The 23174-nt window shown below is 34.0% G+C and overlaps 1 protein-coding gene across 13 annotated transcripts in view; it reads left to right on the top strand.

Annotated features, from left to right (window-relative positions):
* Positions 1 to 23174, top strand: part of HERC4 (HECT and RLD domain containing E3 ubiquitin protein ligase 4) — a 132857-nt gene that overhangs the window by 16910 nt on the left and 92773 nt on the right. For 7 of the 13 annotated variants that reach the window (XM_038534091.1, XM_038534083.1, XM_038534086.1 and 4 more), the window contains 4 exons: positions 12852 to 13011; positions 13742 to 13783; positions 19352 to 19441; positions 20298 to 20374. In XM_038534091.1, the coding sequence (XP_038390019.1) occupies positions 12852 to 13011; positions 13742 to 13783; positions 19352 to 19441; positions 20298 to 20374 (369 nt within the window). The remainder of the gene's footprint in view (positions 1 to 12851; positions 13012 to 13741; positions 13784 to 19351; positions 19442 to 20297; positions 20375 to 23174) is intronic. The other 6 variants (XM_038534092.1, XM_038534090.1, XM_038534085.1 and 3 more) reach the window with 5 other exon arrangements.

Here is a 23174-nt window from a genome sequence, read left to right as displayed (position 1 = left end):
GGGTCTTTATATATCAACTTCTCCTTTTCTCTTCAAAGCATTAGTTTCAATGGTTCCTAGACATCCAGCAAGGACTTTTCTTTTTTTAAGATTTTATTTATTTATTTCGTGCAGTCAGGGAAGGGAGGGGCAGAAGGGAAGAAGGAGAGAGAGAATCTCAAGCAGACTCTGTGCTAAGCACCGAGCTGTCATGGGCTCAATCTCACAACCCTGAGACCATGACCTGGGCCAAAATCATAGTTGTACGCTCAACCTTTCTGACCCCAGAAAGGAGTTTTCTAAAGAAAAAGTATTAAAAAGCCCTAAATATTTAAAAAATTTTAAGTATATTTTGAAAATAAGTTATTAAAACATAACCTTGTTATTTAAATATTAAAACGACAGCAGTTCAATAAATTAGGGAAACGTTTATGTTAGTGCCTTTGTCTGTGAAGTAGGGATGATGGTACACCTGCTTCATGGTGTTATGAGGATTAAATGAAATTAAATAAAGTACTTAACACAATGTTAGGCATATAATAAACTGCATATGTTGACTTTACATCTTATGTAATAGAATGCATAAAAAGGGTATGAACTTGTAAACACATCTATTATGAAGAATTTTGTAATCTAATTCGTTGTATCTCCATAAGAACATTATTTTATTGTCGGCTGTCAACTAAGGCATGTAAATTACTTTATGTTAACTAGATTTTATTAGGGAATCATTAAAATGTTTTGGTGACTACTGGTTATACCATTCCAAATTCCTATTGGTGGTAATTTTAGAAAATAAACATTTTCATTTAATTTTTAGTTTTAGTTTTTATTTAATTTAAATTTTTGTTTATTTATGATAGTCACACAGAGAGACAGAGAGAGAGGCAGAGACATAGGCAGAGGGAGAAACAGGCTCCACGCACCGGGAGCCCGACGTGGGACTCAATCCCGGGTCTTCAGGATCGCGCCCTGGGCCAAAGGCAGGCGCTAAACCGCTGCGCCACCCAGGGATCCCCCTATTTAGTTTACATGTTTTATTTCTTTAATTCTTAATTTTTTTATCATTATGTGCATTACATTACAGATCCTTTAAAAAGTGTCAATAAACAGTAATTTCACTTTAGGAATAGAGAAGTATATGCCTTGAGTGAGTGAAGTAGCCTTTGGTTATTATCTCTGTAACAAAATTAGTCCTGTGGTTATATATAAAGAGGGAAGAAAGCGCTCTGAATTATTTATTGGTGCTGTTCATTAATCCCAAGTAATGTCTTCATCTTTAGAAAGTTAAAATCGTAAAGTGTATCAACTACACAGTTATTTAAACTATTAAAGAATGGTAAAAGAAAAAAAAGCCACTGTAGATAACCAGTATTAACAATTTGGTACTTACTTTCTCAGTATTTTTTCTGCATATATATTAGGCTGTGTGTGCCATATTTTAAAATAAAAATGAAATTATACAGTACTTTTTAAATTTCATGGTATGGTATTTTGTAAACTTTAAATTTTTAGAGATGGATTTTAAGTGTGCTTTCCATTGCTCTAGTTAGAGTTTTGAGTTATTCAGAGAGAAGGGAAAAGGAAACATATTTTTAGCAACTAATGAGGCATGGTAGGACAGAGGATTTTGAAACTTAAACTCTGACAGAATTAAACTTTTAGTAAGAAGTTGAAATGATGTTTTTTAAAATTAACTATTTAAAAGTTTATTCCTTTAGAACTCAGTTTTTTGTTATCAAATTGTTATGCTTATTGCTATTCATAACTATTGTTTTTTTAGACCTTGATAACTTGAACATCAACAGATTGATAGTTAGCCTTTGTTGGAATTCATTCTTTTTTTCCTATTAAAAATATGTGTAGAACTTCATTAAACTCATTGACCACATTAAGAATTAAGATTAATTGTGGACTTAGGATCATGGCTTGTAATTGTACTCTTAAACCAGACAGTCCCTGATTTATGAATGGTGTTTTTAAAAACCGTACATTTTTCTTTACTTATGGAAATATTGCTAGATATCACAAGTAGATTTTCAAAATAATCTTAAAATGATAATACCTAAGTATTATAATCTATCAGTAATTATATTTAACAGACCTTTGTAACATTTTCTATGGAAAAATTCATTTGAAGTTTTGTATTTTGGTTTTTTTTTTTTTTTTTTTTTTTTTTTTTAGATTTCATTTAGGGGTGCCTAGGTGGCTCAGTTGGTTAAGCTTCTGCCTTCAGGTCAGGTCAGGTCCTGGGATAGAGTCCCAAATTGGGCTCCCTGCACAGTGGGGAGCATGCCTCTTCCTCTCCCTCTTCTTTTCCTCCTGCTTATGCTCTCTCTCTGTCAAATAAATAAATAAAAATCTTAAAAAAATTTTTTTTTTCATTTATTTGAGAGAGAGTGCATGCACATGTGCACACAAGCAGTGGGAGAGGGAGAGGTAGGCTTCCCCACTGAGCAGGGAGCCAGGATGTAGGGCTCCATCCCAGGATCCTGGGATCATGACCTGAGTCAAAGGCAGATGCTTAGATTGAACCACCCACACACTCCTCAATTTTTTTTTTTAAAGATTTTATTTATTTATTTATTCATAGAGACAGAGAGAGAGGCAGAGACACAGGCAGAGGGAGAAGCAGGCCCCATGCAGGGAGCCTGACGTGGGACTCAATCCCAGGGTCTCCAGGATCAGGCCTGGGGCTGCAGGCGGCGCTAAACCGCTGCGCCACCGGGGCTGCCCCCACACTCCTCAATTGAATTTTAAATTTGGATATCAGAAATTTATCTTCACTCTTCACTTATCATGGCTTGTTTTTTAAGTCCTAGAAATATGTGATTTAAAAAAGTGGAAGCCACTTTTATCCCTACATTCTAAAGATGACTACTATTGTTTACATTTTCCTACCTTTTGTATCTGTATAAAAATACATAATTCTGTACATATATACAAAAGCTTTGTGGTTTCACTTTTTCATTTAATATATTTCTAGTTTTCATGTTAGTAGACATTCTTTTTTTTTTTTTAAAGACTTCAAGAATGAGCACATGTGTGGGGGTGTGGCAGAGAGAGAGGGAGAGAATCTCTAGACGACTCCATGCTGAGTATGGAGCCAGTTGGGCTCTATCCTACAACCCTGAGACCATGACCTGAGCTGAAATCAAGAGTTGGACACCCAATCAACTGAGCCACCCAGGCACCACAATAGACATTTTTTTTTTTTTTTAATGAAAGCATCAATTCCTTTTACCTGGATATTTCATAATTTATTTACCTACCTGTTACTGAAAATCAGATTATTTCCTGTTGTTTTTTCCTAGTTACAAAATGTGATTCAATAAACATTAGTTTACAATAAATTCCTAAAAGGAACATTTCTTGGTTGTAAGGCATGCATGTTAAGAACTAAATAGGGGCACAGTGTTTGAGCATCTACCTTTGGCTCAGGTCATGATTCCAGGGTCCTGGGATCAAGTCCTGCATCAGGCTGTCTGCCGGAAGCCTGCTTCTCCCTCTGCCTACGTCTCTGCCTCTCTCTCTGTGTCTCTTCATGAATAAATAAATAAAATTTAAAAAACTTTTTCTTCCATTTATTTTAATCTTTTGGCATGGTAATAATGTAATTATGAACTAGAAATTTCTAAATTTTAAGATCAAGTTTATCTGTGATGAATTATTCAATATAAGTTATTTCTTTCTATGGTTTGCCTTTATTTACTGATTTTTTTTTTAAGATTTTATTTATTTATTCATGAGAGACACCGAGAGGTAGAGAGGCAGAGACATAGGCAGAGGGAGAAGCAGGTTCCCCACGGGAAGCCCGATGTGAGACTCCAATCCTGGGACTCCAAGATCACGCCCTGAACTGAAGGCAGATGCCCAACTGCTGAGCTACCCAGGCGTTCCTATGGTTTGCCTTTAAAACAGAGATGGTAATACATGGCCAACTTGACAAAAATGATTTGAACTTGAAAATATTTATTCTAGTGTCTTCATTTGCTAGGGTTGCCATAGCAAAGTATTGCAAACCAGGTAGCTTAAATAACAGAAATGCATTATTTGATCTACTTGCTAGAAATCCAAAATCAAGGTGATAGCAGAGTTTATTTCTTCTAAAGTTTATAAGGGAAGGATCTATTCCAGGCTCTTTCCTAGCTTCTGGTGGTTTGCTGTCAATATTAAGCATTTCTTCACATGGTGTGACTATGACCATATTTCCTCTTTTGAGGATTAGAGGTCTACCCTACTCCCATATGACTTCATCCTAACTAAATATATCCTCAGTGACCCTGTTTCCAAGTAAGGTCACATCATTCCAAGCAAGGTACTGGGGATTAGTACTTAAACATAAGCATTTTGGGAGAACACAAATCATACTCTTAACAACAAGATTTTGAGATCTATTGGTGAAAGAGGCTGGAGAGTAACATAATGTACATATTTTCCTTCAAATTAGCTGTTTTAGAATTTTGAATAAGAAGCTGCTTTTAAGAGATGGTAGTTGTGAATATGTTACTAATGATGTTTCTGTAGTATGTATTACCTTTAGATCCAAAAGGCAATGCATTCTTTACTCTTAGTATTTTTTGTTTACAAGATTTTCAGAGCATATTATTAATTATATGTTTTTAGAAAACATTTATTTGAGAGCGAGCGTGCACATGTTGTTGGGGGGAGAGGCAGAGGGAGGGAATCCTCAAGCAGACTCCCCGTTTGAATGTGGAGTGCACCTGCAGGGCTTAATCTTGCAATCCATGAGATCATGACCTGAGCTGAAACTCAAGTCAGATGCTTACCTGACTGAGCCATCCAGGTGCCCCCTGATGATTATATCTTAGTATCAGGTTTAAACCCTGGCTAGCAAAAGACTACTAATCTTGTGTATTTTGTGATTGATTGTCTAAGAAGAGGTATATATGTGTACTGTTATTAAATCGACCTGACTAGGTTGTAGTCAGTTAATACTAATGGGCATTTTCTGGTCATTCCTGGACATGCACATATGCAAAGCTGCAAAATAGTTGAGTCTCCTGATGTGCACGTTCCCAGCCAAAGTTCTACAAAACAGTGCTCTGCTTTCTTGTTTCAGCTCTCATTCTGTAAACAAGTACACTTTTTACAGTATATTTAGTACCACAGATTTTGCATTTTTGTACTTTTGGTGATTTCACTGTTTAAAATGCCCTCTGAGGTAGTACTGAAGTGCTATTTGGTGTTCTAGCATAAGAACACTGTGATGTTCCCTACTAGATAATACATTGAGGCATGAGTTATAGTGTTGTTGGCTGTGAATTCAATGTTAGTGAATCAACAATATATATATTAATCATAAGATGTCTTTAAGCAGAAACACACATTAAACAAGGTTATGTGTTGATCAGTTCATGAAAATATAATCAGAGGCTTGCAGAAGCCTAACCCTGTATTTTCCCTGGGAGCAGTGTTTCAGTATTTGCTAAATAAGCATTTGTGGTGGCTTTATAAACATAACTATTGCCAGTAATGAGAATTGATTGTATTTCCAAGTAGACTAAAATAAACAGACTAAAATTGTAAGTGGAACAATGATGGAGTTTCCTAGAAGGATGGTGCTATGAAATAAATAATCAATATTTAACATCCGTTTTCTTCATATATTGTGCAGAGTTTTGTACTAGCGTCTAAGAAAATATAAAAGAAGTCTGGAGTCACTGTCTTTGTAGCTTTTATTTCTCTTTGTAGCTTTCATTAAGTACAAATGCTAAATTGAGAATGCAAAATTTTTCATTTCTGTCCATAATGACACAAAATTGATAGAGGAAGAAATTTCACAATTACTAGACAAATTGCAGGGTGAAGGTAAATATCATCACTGTATGATTATAATGAAATTGGTCATATAAATGAACTCAAACAGTGAGTCTGGAGATAATATTCTGCGTAAATTTTCACAAAATCAAGAATTGACTAATGTATTTCTTAGTCCCAAAGGAAATAGGATGTTTTTATCCTGTTATTTAATGGGAAGGATTTTATCATGTAACATTTTCCAGCAAGAATCTGGATCTATCCTGTATTGTTAGAAGGATGTGCAGCAGTATTCTTTTACAATATGTGTGCAACAAAATTTATTTGATGCAGTTTATGAACAAATAACTGAAGTCAGATACACATTCAGAGGTAATTAGGAGGAAATAGATGATGTAGAAAAACTGTTAGTAGGTTGAACATTTTAGTTGGCTTTTAGAAGTCTAAAAGTGACTATTTGCATGTATGGAGTAAAGATTATGGCCTTTTCCTCTTTACTAAAATAATGCAGCATTAGTTTTCAAAAATACAGCATTTTAACGATGTAAATATAAGAACAACCAGAAGTAATGAACTTATACCTATTAGAGATATATTTAGAATATATGTTTTCAATATTTACAAGATTGATATGTGACATGTTTCTAGTTCATTATCTTTTCTGTTTTTGCTCCTGTCTCTGAATAATGTATTTTTTTCTTTCTCAAGGTAATCCCCCACAACTTATAATTTGTTTGCCTTTTTTGTGCCTTCCCAAACTAATTGTTCTGGTGAACCATAAATACTGATACGAACACAGTGTTACTTTTCTCAAACTTTTTATTGCACATTTGAAGCATAAAAAGATGGAATGAATAACACAGTGACTAACAGTTAACATTTACACATACTTAATCTGTATGTGTGTGTGTGTGTGTGTCTATATATATAAAGATTTTATTTACTAATTTATTCACAAGAGACTCAGAGAGAGGTAGAGACATAGGCAGAGGGAGGAGAAGCAGGCTCCATGCAGGGAGCCCGATGCGGGACTCGATCCCTGAATTCCAGAATCATACCCTGAGCCAAAAGCAGACACTCAACCACTGAGCCCCCCAGGCGTCCCTGTTTATATATTTTTCTAAAGGGATAATTTACTTTCTGAACTACGATTGACTACCGATGATGTGGCATTATTAAAACTTTAGCATCAGGTTTAGCGTCATACATTCATAGTTCCAACATCATCTTGTAGCCTCTCTCTATCAAAGGAATCAACTGTTTAATGGGCTTGTTTGGCAAGTTTTTCCTTTACTTCCAGTTTTTACCTTATGTATTCATACTTATCCTAGTTGAAGTGAATTTAAATCCTTCTTACTCCTCCCTTTTCTGTGTTAACTTGGCCTTGAAAGGCAAATGTAGCTTGGTGATTAACACTTAATAGCATAGTACTTGGTACATAGTAAATAATAAGTGTTAGCTGTTGGGTTTGGTATGAATTTTGTTTTCTTTCTCACACATGGCATCATTGAGTTGGGCTTCTAGTGAATTTTTTTGTTTTGCTGGGTTCTTTTTTTTTTTTTTTAATTTTTATTTATTTATGATAGTCACAGAGAGAGAGAGAGGCAGAGACACAGGCAGAGGGAGAAGCAGGCTCCATACACAGGGAGCCTGATGTCGGATTCGATCCTGGGTCTCCAGGATCGTGCCCTGGGCCAAAGGCAGGCGCCAAACCGCTGCGCCACCCAGGGATCCCTGCTGGGTTATTTTATTCCTCCTTCATTCTTGCTTATCATGGATTCTGTTTTCAGGCCATCTTGTTTTGAGCATTCAACCATTTAATTTGATTAGATGTGAAATGTCTCAGTATACCACTGTTTCGTACATTGGAATGTTGTTCTCAGACAACAAACATACCAAACTTATAACTTCCCTGTACAAATTTTTTAAATTACTTAGTTTTTCTCAATGACTCATCAAAATGAATTGCCTCAACCCAACCCCCGCTCTCAGTATGCTAGAAAGTCAGATCAGTGGTATACTGAGACATTTCAGGTCTAATCAAATTAGTTATAATAATTGTGTTGTTATGTTTAATAATGTATTTCTGAAGTAGCTATCTATTCTCAAAATAGGTATCTCAGTAATTTGATGGGACTAAAATTCTGAAAAAACCAAGATTATTTGTCTTAAGTTTTTAGTATGTAGAAAATAATTTTTTTAAAGATTTATTTATTTATTTATGAGAGAGTGGGAGAAAAACTGGCAGAGGGAGAAGCAGGCTCCATGCAGGGAGCCTGACGTGGGACTCAATCCCGGGTCTCCAGGATCACGCCCTGGGCAGAAGGCGATGCTAAATTGCTGGGCCATCGGGGCTGCCCAGAAAATAATTAAATAAAGAGTTCAGATCAGTTTTGAAAAGAAAACACTGGTTTTTAATACATGACTTTAACTATTTTCTCTACTGATGTATTAAGTTTTATTTTTTTGTTTGAAATAGGCAATATATTCACATGATTCAAAAATCAAGGTAATATAAATAGACATTGGGAAGTTTTGCTCTTAAATTTGAATACTGTATTTCCCCCTCCTCCTGCATCACCTAAAATATGCTTAATAGGGTTTTTTGTGTCTTTTCAAAGTTTCTTTATGTAGATATAAGCAAATATGAATATACTTATTCTTACATCTTAAATCATACAGTATTGCACATCTTGATTTTTTTTTCTTTTTGCTAATATACCCCTGAGATCTTTCTATATCTACATATTGATATGTAGAGTTTCCTTATTATTATTTTGTATAATATTCCAATCTGTAGATGGAATCCTTTATTGATGGCTATTTGGAATACTTCCAGTCTTTTTTAATTTTTATACAGTGGTGCAAGTATGTATAAATACACAGGTTCACACATAACAGACATAAACACACACACGTATTTCTACTCTACCTTTCTAGGTTCTCTAGCTAGGCTCTCTCTAGACAAAAGACAAGATTAACAAGAGAAAAAACAAATTTATTAACGTGCTGAGCTTACACATGGGAGCATTCTGTGATGAGTAACTCAGGTGATAGAACATGGGCTTATATAGCATCTTAAAAGAACAGTAAATTTTTAGAGAAGTAACAAAAAGGACTGAGTTTCTAAGGTGGCAAAATGGGAAGGTTAAATATGTGGGGAAACTAATGGAAGATAAGAGCTATTTAGGAAAGTTTCGTAGGTTTTTCTGGTGCCATCTCTGAGCTGACAGGGTTTAGAGTTGTCTCTGGTGATTGACTTCTGTCTTTCTTGATAGGGAAAGAGTGGCATCTTTACATTATTTATGTCATCCTTTTAGGCAAATAGGGAGAGGGCAGAGAGCTTTACTTGTATCTATTTCTTCTTAAAATGTCTTTGAGTTCAAAATAATCCTATGCCTAAATGGCATATTCTGCTACTGTAAGATAATTCCGTGGAAATGGAATTGGTGGGTCCAGAAGGTAAATGCATGTTTTGTTAGGTATTGCCACATTTCTCTCCATAAAGGTTGTTCTGTTTTACACCTCTATTATCATATACTGATAATAGGTGAGTGCTTTTTTTCCTCCAACAGATTGTTATCAAACTTCGGGATTTTTGTGAAAAGTAGTATCTTGGTGTGTGAGTTTTGTTATAGTCATAAACTTTTTAAATTAATAAACTATTTTTTTAGAGTGGTTTTAGGTTCACAGCAAAACTGAGCAGAAAGCACAATTCCTATATACTTCATCCCCACACATGCACAATCTTCCCCATTATCCACATCTTATACCACAGTGGCACATTTACCGCCATAAACGAACCTACAGTGACATCATCTGAAGTTTGTAGTTTCATTAGGGTTCACTCTTTGTGTTGTGCAATCTATGGGTTTTGACAAATGCATAATGATATATATTATTGTACAGAATAGTAATGGTATCATACAGAATAGTTTTATTTACTACCTTAAAAACACTCTGCTCTAGGACGCCTGGGTGGCTCAGCTGTTGGGCGCCTGCCTTTGGCTCAGGTCGTGATCTTGGGATCCGGGATCACTCCCTGCAAGAAGCCTGTTTCTCCCTCTGCCTATGGCTCTGCCTCTATCTCAGTCTGTGTCTCTCATGAATAAATAAATAAGTCTTAAAAAAAAAAAACAAAAAAACACTCTGCTTGGCCTGTTCATCCCTCTCTTCCCCCAACCTCCAGCAACCACTAAACTTTTTACTGTCTTCAAATTTTTGGCTTTTCCAGAATGTTATGTATTTGGAATCATACAGAATTGTAGCCTTTTCAGATTGGCTTCTTTTTACTTAGGAATATGCACTTAAGTGTCTTCCATGTCTTCTCATGGTTTGATAGCTTATTCCATTTTATTTCAATAATATTCTATCATCTGGATGTACAACGCTTTATTTACTATTTAAGACATTTTGGTTGTTTCCATGTTTTAGCAATTATGGATAAAGATGCTGTAAACATCTATTGTGTAGGTTTTTGTGTTGGCATAAGTTTTCAGCTCCTTTGGGGAATATCAAGGAGTGTGATTGCTGGGTCATATGATAAGAATATGTTTAGTTTTGTAAGCAACTACCAAATTGTCTTCAAAAGTGGCTTGTATCATTTTGCATATCCTCCAGCAGCAAATGAGAGTTTCTGTTGCTCTCTATCCTTTCCAGCAATCTGGGCCATTTAATAAGGTGTATAGTGGTATCTCATTTTAATTTGCAATTCCCTGATGACATACAATGTAGAACATCCTTTCATTGGCTTACTTTGCCATCTGTGTATCTTACTTGGTGAGGTGTGTCTGTCCAGTTCTTTTGCCTGTTTTTTAATGGGCTATTTATTTTCTTGCTGTTGAGTTGTAGGAATTTTTTATATATTTTGGGTAGTTTTTTTATTAGATCCATCTTTTGCAAATATTTTTTCCCATTCTGTGGCTTTTCTTCTTATTCTCTTGAAAAATGTAAACTTTGATGCCTAAAGGATAACCTGTATGGAAAAGTACAAAATTCTAAGTGTATGGTTTTATACATTTCTAAGTGAACATATTATTGGCTTCTAAATGTAGTTTGGATTTACATTTCTCTCATCAATGAAGTTGAACATCTTTTCATATGATTAAGGGCAGTTTCTGTTTCTTTTTCTGTGAACTGTATATCAGTTAACATCTTTTGTCCACTTTTCATTAAATTACTGGTCTTTTTTTTTTCCAACTAAGTCTTTAAAAATTAGGGAGATTATTTCTTTGAGGTATGAGTAACATTTTTTCCATTTTTCTTATTTGTCTTTAAACTTTGTTTTTGATTAGTTTTGTTATAAGAATTTTCTCAAATGGCTGCATGGAATCTCTTCCTCGTTCCTCAGCTCAGGATTTGGTGTTAAGTGTTACTGTCTTCCAGAATTCTTCCTACTGTCTTTTAAGGTTTTAATAAGTATCTCATATTCCCATGGTGCTTTTTGTGTATATCTTTATTTTAGCATTTAATCACAATCCTTATCTCACTTGTTTTTCTGTAAACTGTAAACTCATTGAGGGCTAGAAATGTTTTATTCTCGTTGTGTTTCCGTAAAGATTATCATTTCTTTGTTTTGAATTTTGGTGTCTTTGACTTTATAGCCGTTGCTATCTAAAGTACTCTTCATTTGCTATTGTACCATCCAGTCTTTACTCATTTGTCTTGTCATCTTGTCATTTTCTGCTCTTTACTGTCTTGGAGAGACGTTGACTTATTTCTGGGGCCTCTGTGAAAGAGAACAGGCCTGCCTTCTTTATAATTAAGATTTATGGTGATGTTTTGGTGTAAACAAATAATGTCCTACTTTTTCTTGATTTTTTTTTGGGGGGGGCAGTGTGTTACATTTTGTTCTTTTTGTTTGCTTGTTTTCTTTGTTCCTACAATATAATTTCATAAAAACATACACAAAATATATATAAATAGCAAAAGATAAGTATAATGAACTTCTACATACTGTTCACCATCTTCACAAGTTACTAACTCAATAGTACTTTAAGGTAAGTACTTTAAGTGGTACCATTAGAGCATTAGAGTTGTACAGATTCTTAGAGGCTAATAGGGCTAACATCCTACCCCAAAATGCAAGGGTAGTAATCTAGATAGAATTTGAAATTCTCTAGACATGGGGATTTAAACTTTTTCGATGCAATTGGTTTCTTTATTGAATATCTGCATTTGTACATGAGCTAAAGTGTGTTTCAGAAGAAAACTCTGATTCAATTTAACAACTCTTCAGCTTTCAGTTTATTGAAGACAGAAATTATAGCTTTTTTAGTAAGCTGAAATTAAAGGGCTTATTATAAGTGATATCTTAAACCATGTCATAGTAGTAGTAAAAAAACTGACAGACCTTACACATCTTAAGGAGACTAAAGAATCAATTGCACTTTGTTTACTGGTTTGTCAATAGCTACTGACAGTCTTAGGAAGGAACAGTATTCTAAATTATTTTCTGGTTTAAAACTTGAACACATTTTAGCCACATATGGGATTTTTATATCTTTGATGTTAAAATGGCAGTCCATAAACTGAAACCTGTTTGTTATGGTACATTGCTTCGAAAAGTTCTCTCTTCAGCATATCTAGTAGCACTATTTATGAGATTTGTAAAGAATTTGCTTTTCTATCAGAAATTGCCAATTCAGATTATTAATTTCAGAATCACTCCATAGTAGTATATGTCAATTATGATTTCATTATTAAATAATTTGGCCCAGGATGTTTAAATGATTCTTTTTTCAGCTGGACTCTTCTGTTATTGGTAATGGCTTTAAATGAAGAGCACTTTGAGAGAAATTTTATAAACTTTTCACTTCTTCTCCAAAATGTTCCAACTTAATGTTCAAAACTTAATGTCCAAACTTAATATTTTGAGTTGCTTATGCCCCAGAATATATATCTGTATTTACCACAATGAGAATTTTATATGGCACATACTTGTTAAATTTTTTAAAGTAACTCGTGTTACACTTAGTCTGTAGTTTGTATTTTATCATTTTCTTAAGCTTTTTTGTACAAGACGAAGAATGTTTTATTGTCATTAGTAGTTCAAAACTAAAATGTAATGTCTCTCTTCTTGATTTCTGTAGAGCAGGTTGTTGCCCTGGATGCCCAAAATATCGTAGCTGTTTCATGTGGAGAAGCTCATACATTAGCTCTAAATGACAAAGGCCAGGTGTATGCATGGGGTCTCGATTCTGATGGACAGCTTGGCCTGCTAGGATCAGAGGAATGTATCAGAGTACCCAGGTAACAAAGGTGACCAAAAGAGGTCTTTAACAATCTTTTTATAATAAATTTGTTACTTAGTTATTCTTACTATGGTATTTAAGAGTTGATACCTAATTATTTCTCCCTTTTGAGTTCTTAAGGAAGTTTTCTAGGTAGATTCTTACCTTTAATTTGAGCTGAGTGCTTTTTTTTATGTACTACATATTTTCCCCCAAAATTATTTGTTTGTAAAGAAAAGGGATGGGGAATATGTACTTTATTATAAATATTTTCCTACTAAAATTTTAAAGTGGTTTAGGCTAATTTAAACTAATTCTAGAATCGTGACTACCCCAGCTATTGAAAGATTTATTAAATATTCGTTGCTTACATCTTTCTCTATCTTGTTTTTTATTGTTTTTTTTTGAATATAGAAACACCCCACATACTTAGTATAAAAATAATTCAATTTCCAATTTTTATAAAGTGTAGTGGCCATGATTTAATTTGTTAAGCACTAATTCATCATAGAATTATTTCAAAATTAAAAAATAAACACCTCATTAGTGTTGTAGTCTTAGAGATTTACATAGGGCATGGCCATTGTTTTAATATTAAAAATTATAAGAGCTTGAACATATTTAGGTAAAAATATATTTAAAGAAAAGTAGCCAATTTATTTTAAATACAGAAATAATACATTAATCACACTTTGTTTTTTAAATTATTCAAATTCTTGCTTCCTTAAACTCTTGTTCTTTCTTTCTAGTAATAGTTATAGGGACAAAAGAGAACTCTCCAGAGAAACAAGGTATTAAACTAATTTTAGATATAAATCTAGGTAGAGTTATTTTTACACACATTTAGAAATTTTGTTTTTAACTTATCATTGGTAATGTTTGTCTGGTTTAAGAAATAGGATGTAACTTACTAGGATAAGAAAATGGAACACCAGGACAAATAATCTAATTCAGAACAGAAACTATTATTAGAAATGAGTTTTTTTTAACTAGGAAGGCTAGCTAGTTCCTTTAGTAATAAGCATATGACCTTTCCTCATGTATGTTTATTGAGAACTTAAAAGCATTTATTTAGAGTGTTTGCTTTGTTTTAATTTATTAAAAGTTTTTTTTGGTCTTTAGTTTCATGTTTTATCTTTCTTCTAGTAAAAACTGTCTGTTGAGACTTGTGGATACATTATATTCACATGTTTCCTTGATTGACCTTGTAACTAAATTCCACAGAACTCTCCAAACAAATTTTTTTCCCTTTATTTCTTCTGTTACAACAATTAAATAACAAATACAACTCCCATTTTGCTTTCAATGTCTTATAATGATGGTGCTCTTGGGAGAAAACTTTTTTTTCCTTAAGCTAAATAAATTGAATTTTTTTAGTCCTTTCAATTTTGATTTGTTTCAGAAAATGATAATTTGCAACCAAATGGCTTTTGGCTAGATAATAATACAAAGCATTCATAGAAACATAGTGACCTCACATTTATCATATCCTCTACTGATTGTATTTCCTCCCACAAATAATTGTTGTGGAGTGGGATTTTTAATTTAAGATTCTTAAAATTTTTGTATTTTCTGTGATTAAAAAAGGGTTTATGTATGAGATTTTCTAAATCAGCATTCTCAGAACCATGATTTATGTCAAAACTTTCTAATTTCTTTTGTATTTACTTTACTGGTTCCTTAAAATCATAAGTACATTTTTGTTGCTCTTCTAGTATTGGGGATTTCAATTTCAGTCAGTGATCTATAGATGCTTAGTAAATGGAAAGAAAGTAATTATAAGGAGAAAATTTTATTATATGACAGTTTACTTGAACAGTGTCCTATAATAAATTATGTGTTTGTGACTTTATTATTTCATGAACCTGGATGGGGACCCGAAAGAAATCTTATTTGAGTCATTTGGTTTAAGTTTGTATGTTTTTGTATTTGCTAAATGCATGTGTTAATTTTTAAGCTCTATGGTAAGGCCTTTCTCCTGTTCAGCGTACTCATTTTTCAATGGACTGATTCGATTTGTGATGATTATATAGTTTTTACTGATATTTTCATGTGTTAAAGGGCAGTTTAGTATTTCAGTATATTTTGTTTTGGGAAAATCATGAGTAGAGACTGAGTTTGTCTTTGCCAGCCATCTATTTAACACAGGTTTACTGCAGGAATTTCACAAGCCAGTAGCATATGGAATAAATAACATACTCCAAACTGATGATAGATAAATCATACTCTTGTTTCAAGCAGGAGGAGATGATAAATTTAGGTGAGGTACATACCTTTATATGACTTGATACTAGGGAGGGATGGCTTAGCCAACTGAGAGCTGATAATCCTCCTGCCAGCACAAAAGAAAGAGGCCAGCACAAAAAAAGTCTCCTGTTCTAGAGCGTGTTGCTAGGGAAGGCTACACCTAGCAATGTTGATGGGTGAGAGGATCTTTTTCACAGATTGCTGTTTGGTCTTACCCACTGAGGTTTTAAAAGTCTCCTTTACTGTGGCTGGCACTAATTGCCATGTCTTCAGAAAGCTATTTAGGTCAGCAAAGAGTGGCCTTGGTAAGACCTAAGAGTCTGGGATAGTCCTCACAAACTCTCAGTATTTTAGTCTAAAAGTCCTCTATAGCTAGAGTTTTTCTTCATGTATTTTTGTTGGTAAGCCTTCAGTGGAGCCCCACTGAGTTCATCCAGAACAGATGATATTATGATATCCTGATACAACTTACTTCATCTTTATATCAAAACAACTTACTCTTAAGAACAATTTTTTCTGAAAATCATATGATCAATATACGACATAGAAATATATTTTTATGAAACACTGCCAGTGATTTTTTCTTTTATTTTTTCTTTTAAATTGTAGTACCAAATCACTGTTAGATTCAAGCCTTTTTCTATATGCTTAGAGTTGTCAGTCAGCTTTGTAAATATTGCATTTGTTTTGAATAAAACATGTATAGAAGACAGGAAGAAGCTCAACTATCTGTAAATTTTTTAAAAATTAGTGTTTATAATTTTAGTAAAAATGGTCAGAAAAGTGAGGATTCACATTAGGCTGTACTTTCTTGAGAACAAAGTCCATTTTTATGCCAGTGGAGAAGAGTATTTAAATTCAGCAACAACAACAAAAAATAAATAAATATAAATAAATTCAGCAACACTTTAAAATGAAAGAAGAATGTAAAATTAATGATAGATTATATTTGAAACTGTTGCTACTTTGATAATCTTTACTTCTAATTTTATCTGGTTTTGAAAGAACTACTTGGGGAAAGACAAATTATTCAATACTAATGCTGGTCTCTGTAGATCTGCATTTCTTTCTTTTTTTTTTCTTTCAGAACTTTATTTAAATTCAGGTTCGTTCACATATAGTGTAGCATTAGTTTTGGGGGTAGAATTTAGTGATTCATCAGTTGGGTGTAACACCCAGTGCTCAGTATATCAAGTGCCCTCCTTAATGCCTGTCACCCAATTACTCCTCCCCCCACCTGGCTCTCCTCCAAACCCTCAACTTGTTCACTATATTTTAAGAGTTTCTTTTGTAGACCTGCATTTCTGCCTAGTTATTTTCTTTTTAGGTGGAATATATGTTATGCCTTTATAAAAAAAAATTAAGCCTAATTTTACTATGTTTTAGTTTGAGTCAGTGGAAATACTTTTCCATGCAAACTTTGGAAAACCAGTTGTTGGCAATAAAGTTGTAAAATTTTTTTGAAGTCCTATTTCTTGGACATATGCAATAAAAAACATCACAGAGTGGTATAACATGATCCTTGTGAGTACAGCTATTTCTGGATTGTAGAAACTAATATGTTTGACTTGTCAGCTTGGTCAAAAGGAAAATTTATTTTCTTGATTTCACTCAACTCTGAACATATAACAATTTTAGATTAAAAAGAAAAAGTATTTTTTAATGGTAGAGACTAGATTGTTAGTGTAAATTTTTCAAAATTCAAAGAGGAATTGGTGCTAAGATTTCTCAAATCAGTAAGGAAGTTGTGGCTTCAGTAGGAAGTAGAAAATTGTTAATGTTTTATTGGTAAAAATATATTTTAAAAATCACTTTATTAAGGTATAATTGACATAAAAAAGCTGTACTTAATGTAAACACCTTGTTGAATTTGAAATTGGTAAAATAGTTAATGTTTTAGTTCTGAAATTTTAAATTATATAATCAAAAATTTTCACTGGTCTTTGTTAACAGTTGTTGGAATTTTAACTTCACAAACAACTGGAAGCACCTGGTTTCTGCCTCTAATGCCCCTGTACGTTAAATTGGAAAGTATAACAGTACAGTATATTTTGACAGACTTTCCAAGAGAGGGGAGTACAAAATCTTATTTCCAGGTTTATTAACTGTTCTACAAATTTTAGACATCTTTCAAAATTCAGTAAAGAAATGATTCAGTTCTTTACAGTGCATCATTTAGTGATGTAATGGCCATTTAAAGTGTTTGATATACTCTAAACTTCAGGGAGTTATTTCTTATTTATAAGCAGTTAGAAAATGTTGACCCTAGATGTCTGAATTACGATTTTTTTCTTCATAGTTCTGATGAATTAGGAATCTTCATGTAGTGTGTATGTATGTGTGTGTGTGTGTATATAAGTATGTATTTTTATTTACAAAACTTATTCTGGCTTATTTAACTACATTTGAATCATTAAAAAAAATTGAAAACAATTAAACATTTACATAAGCCTTTTTACTTAAGGAGAATTACTTTTGATGAGTTTTTAAAAATACATTAAGAATTTTCTAATTTGGGGATGCCTGAGTGGCTCAGCGGTTTGGCGCCTGCCTTCGGCCCAGGGCATGATCCTGGAGACCCATGATCGAGTCCGACGTCAGGCTCACTGCATGGAGCCTGCTTCTCTCTCTCTCTGCCTCTCTCTCTGTGTATCTCATGAATGAATGAATAAAATCTTAAAAAAAAAAAAAAAGAATTTTCTAATTTATCTCTTTAGGAAAAATGGGACATGGGGAACTAACATGGTAGCTTTTTACCATTCAGTATTTTTCTTTCTTTTTCATTCCTGTAAGCTAAAAAGAAGGGAAGAAAAACATATCTTCCTTCAGCTCCCCAAATCTTTTTTTTTTTTTTCAATTTTTATTTATTTATGATAGTCACGGAGAGAGAGAGAGGCAGAGACATAGGCCGAGGGAGAAGCAGGCTCCATGCACCGGGAGCCCGACGTGGGACTTGATCCCGGGTCTCCAGGATCGCGCCCTGGGCCAAAGGCAGGCGCCAAACCGCTGCGCCACCCAGGGATCCCACCCCAAATCTTTAGTATATTAATTTACATGGAGATGAAAGTTAATTTTTTTCTTAATGGTAATACCATAGAAAAATATTTCCTTGTCACTGTAGCAGACATGGCTAAAGAAATTAGCTTTTTTTTTTTTTTTTAAGATTTTATTTATTCATGAGCGAGAGAGAGAGGCAGAGAGAGAGGCAGAGACACAGGTGGAAGGACAAGCAGGCTCCGTGCAGGGAGCCTGACATGGGACTTGATCCTGGGTCTCCAGGATCACGCCCTGGGCTGAAGGCGACGCTAAACCGCTGAACCACCTGGGCTGCCCAGAAATTAGCATTTATGCTGTATTCCAGGCCTTAGGATAATTTTAGAACTGTAAAAGTCACTGAGTATAAATTGCTATGCAAATTTAGAAGTTTTAGGGACAGACTTTCTGAATAGTTTAATACTAAAGCTTCGAAGACTCTATAAACTCATCCTTTAACAGTGTATTCATTACATATTTTTTGCCAGGCAATGTGGTAAGTCCTGGGGAGTCTATGGGAGTAAGACACAGAGTCTACTTCTATAGAGCTTATTACTTAGAAGAGTACACTAGTAATAATTAAATGAATAAATACGCTAGTAATTAACAGTGATAAACGCTGTAAAGGAAAAAGCATAAGGTGCTATGAGAGTATAGTATTTGAAATGTTTTACTTGGAGTTGATACCTGAAACAAGTTTTTAAAAATGGTCAATATAGTTTAAAAATATATAATATAGTTCATTGGTCAGTATATCATGTGCCTAATATGCATAAACAGTAACAGTAAATGTTCAGTAACTTTAGCACAATTGTACATATCCATGTACTTTTTTATTCCTGTTTTTGCATTGGTAGTATTTGATTTTGCTAATTGCAAAAAAGTGGCATTTTGCTACATTTAAAAAATCTGAAGATGCATTGGATCCTGCTAACTTGTTGGATTCTGCTAAATTATAGCAGTGCAACTATCAGGTTTTGTAGTTAAGAACATATCCACTAAATAAAAATATTTTTAATACAACAATATGGAATTAGAGTAACTCTCCTTTCTCCTACTCAAAATTTGATTTGCTGAAGCTGCCTCCCGAAAATCATGGGTATCGACACTCTGGTCAGAACTTGCTCCGGACTCTCATATGGCAGAATCAGGTCAGGTGGCAGTATCAGGTAAAGGGAAATAAGAAACATATTATGTTTCCTCCCCCCTTTTTATCTTGAAAGCATTCATTCAGGAAAAACAGAATGACCAGGAGAAGGGGAACTACATAAGAAACACTTGGCATGATTGATGCACAAAGTTACTTGATTTTCATAGTGCTTTAATAATGAGCCTTTAGAATTATATTAAGGAAAAATCAGAAAGGGGGGGAAGAAATTATAAAAATATAAGGAAAAAATGCAAGATGGCAGAAATATGACTGAACATATCAGTGATCATAATAAATACTAATTTATTAAATTTCTCCAGTGAAGAATTAAGTTTAATATAAACCGATTAAGATGTAAAGGAAAAGGATAACTCAGAAGGAAGGGGTTTCATAAATTGCGAATTGTTAGCATGGTATGATAGGAATCCCTGTTGGTTCTTAAGAAACCTGCTAGAGAGCATGAATTAAACTAGGCCAAACACCAATTTTAGACAAATTAGATCATGTTCATTTGTCTTACAAATAGATTGCTAGGTTTTACACTTTGAGCTAAAGATTTCTTTTGATAAAAGAAAATATCTGAATTATAAAAGCATTGTAAGGAATACTTGAGGGTGTGAATATAGTTTGCCTAAATAATTTTTTCAAAGTACTTTCTCATTACACCTCTTAATTTTTTACATTCGATTTTGTTCACGATGTTAGCATAAATAATTGGGTAAAATGGACTTATATAAAAAATAGAATAAACTGCTAGGTCAGTAGGAAACTACTTGCACATAGTAGGTGGTCAATAAGTGGCATTAATAAATAGTATTCAGTAACCATTTGTTACATGGAATTAACTGATTTTGATGTCTTTTCTTATTTTCTAGAAATATTAAAAGTTTGTCAGATATCCAGATAGTACAGGTTGCTTGCGGTTACTATCATTCACTTGCACTTTCTAAAGGTAAGCATTATTTTAATTTTCTTACCCCTTTTCAGTTTTATTACTGGATACTTGAATTTAGCAGAAAGCTCTCCAACTTTGTTTGTTTAAGATTTTATTTATTTATTCATGAGAGACACAGAGAGAAAGAGGCAGAGACAGGCAGAGGGAGAAGCAGAAGCAGGCTTCATGCAGGAACCCTGATGTGGAACTTGATCCTGGGACTCCAGGATCATGCCCTGGGCCGAAGGCAGGCACTAAACCACTGAGCCACCCAGGGATCCCCTGTTCTTGAAATTCAAGATTGTCCTGGTTCTTTTTGATCCTTTTTATATCCACATACATTTTAGAATTAGCTTGTCAGTCTTCATAGGCACACAAACTATTGTGATTTTGATTGAGATTACATTGTCCATAAATCAGTTTTAAGAAAATTTTTACAATATTGATTCTTTCAATTCTTGAACATGTTCTATCTTTTAAAATCTTTCAACTTTTCTTTATAGCATTTTGTTGTTTTCTGTGGAGTGGTCTTATACATCTTTTACTACTTTTTCCCTAGATATCAAATGATTTTTTTTATTATTTTATATTTTTGAATCATTTTCAAGTTATTGCTAGTATCTAAACATGGAATTGATTTTTGTGTCTAATTGTTCTATAGTTCACTAAATCCTATACCTTCATAGATGGAGGAAGTTTATAACTTGCCCAATCTCATTTGATCTCAGACTTTATGTGAATAAAAACAAAGAATGCTAAGCATTCTATTAGGTTTGTTTGTTTTTGCTTCTTCTTTTAACTTTTTCATTTGCCAGCTAAGGATTGTAGCATAGGTTACCATATTGGTTTTTTACCATTTAAAAAATAAGTTCCAGGAGCTTCATTATTATTATTTAACTCATTAAATGTCTAGCACCAGGCCAGAGCTGTGGGGAAATAAAGGTAAGATAATACAGTTGCAAACAGAGAAGCAGTGGGAGGAGCCTAAGTGATAAGCAGAGAGAATTATTTTAAGGACTGTACCATCTAGTGGAGGGTGCAGATAAATAACTAGTTTGAGACAGAAAAAATAGTTTTGGTCAAGGTCATAGTAAAGTGCAATAGGAATGAAGAACAGTACAGTCATATTCATATAAATAACAATGTACTTACATACCGTGAAAAAGGACTACAAAGATAAAAGTTTATAAAATCCTAAAAAAAAAAAAAAAAAAAAAGGGCAGCCCAGGTGGCTCAGCATTTAGCGCCACCTTTGGCCCAGGGTGTGATCCTGGAGTCTCAGGATCAAGTCCCACACTGGGGTCCTTGCATGGCGCCTGCTTCTCCCTCTGCCTGTCTCTGCCTCTCTCTCTCTCTCTCTCTCTCTCTCTCTCTGTGTGTGTGTCTCTCATGAATAAATAAATAAAATCTTAAAAAAAAAAGTTTAGGATATTTAGAACATAAAACAGGGAGACTGAACTTAATCTGGGTGACCAGGGAAAGCTTCTTTTTTTAAGATTTTATTTATTTATTCATGAGAGACAGAAAGAGGCAGAGACTGAGGGAAAAGCAGGCCACGCAGGGAGCCCAATGTGGGACTTGATCCTTGGAGCCCGGGATCACGCCCTGAGCCAAAGGCAGACCCTCAACTGCTGAGCCACCCAGGCGTCCCACCAGGGAAAGCTTCTTACTGGGAGGGAGTGGAACTGAACTTGACAAAGCATGGGGGGAGGTCTACACAGAGGGATACACGCAAACTGCAAGCATGTGAGAAATGGGCATTGGAGAATGTAAAGGAAGACAAGTCTCACTCGAGTATAGTGAGTGAGGGAAGAGATTGGTATGAAATGAGCTTGGAAATATAGGTAGATTATATAGAACATCATAGGCCTTGTTAAAAGTGCTTATCTTGGTATTAAGGGAAGGGAAGGCTCTGATACCTTTTTTTCAGGTGAGCCACATTATCATATCTACATTTTAATATCTCCATGTAAATATACAGTTGTCTGCTAGTATGTCCATAAAATATTTCTGGAAGTATATACCAGTAATTGATAAGAATAGTTGTCTCTTGGAAGAGTACCTGGGGTCTAATTTTAGACTAAAATTTACTTTTAAGTGTATACTATTTTATAGTATGAATTTTAAAAAGTTATTAGTACCATTGTTTAAAAAAAAATAAGATATCTAAAGTTGCAAAAAAGAGTGGCAGTTGGAGGAGCAAAAATGACAAGCAGAGAGAACTATTATAGGAACCAGGTGAGATGGTGAGTAGTAGATCTGTTTGCCATATTTTTCTTTAGAAGGAAAACTGTATATTATGTGGTGATACATGATAGATTGATACCAATCTGTGTATAAGAGAGAAGAGTTCAAGATGACTCTGTATGTTTAGAGCTTGTACTGTTGAATCAGTTATAATATCATTTACTGAGATGAAGAATACTGAGAGTAGGTCCAGATATGGAAGGTAGTGTGGGGGTCATAAATTGTTTGGAACACGCTGAACTGGAGGTGCCTTTGTAATATCCAAGTGTAGATATCAGATAAACGATTGGATACATGAGTTGTTTGCTCATGAAGAGATGTCTGGTCTAGTGATAAAATTTTGAATGTGATCAGTATATAATAACTGAAGCCTTGAGCCTGGTTGAGTGCCTCTTGGGATTAATCATAGAATAAAACTGAGATGTAAATATTAAAAAATAGTCCTATCTTAAGGAATGTAAGGAAATGAGATTACCCTCAGTCATGTGACTTACCATTCATTAGTAAGTCAAACTTAAAGTATACTAATACAGAATGTTCTTTTAGGTGGTATTATGTTTCCATATAAGAT

This window comes from Canis lupus, chromosome 4, assembly GCF_011100685.1.
Source record: "Canis lupus familiaris isolate Mischka breed German Shepherd chromosome 4, alternate assembly UU_Cfam_GSD_1.0, whole genome shotgun sequence".
Classification (NCBI taxonomy): domain Eukaryota; kingdom Metazoa; phylum Chordata; class Mammalia; order Carnivora; family Canidae; genus Canis; species Canis lupus.
This window is presented reverse-complemented; position numbering and strand designations above follow the sequence as displayed.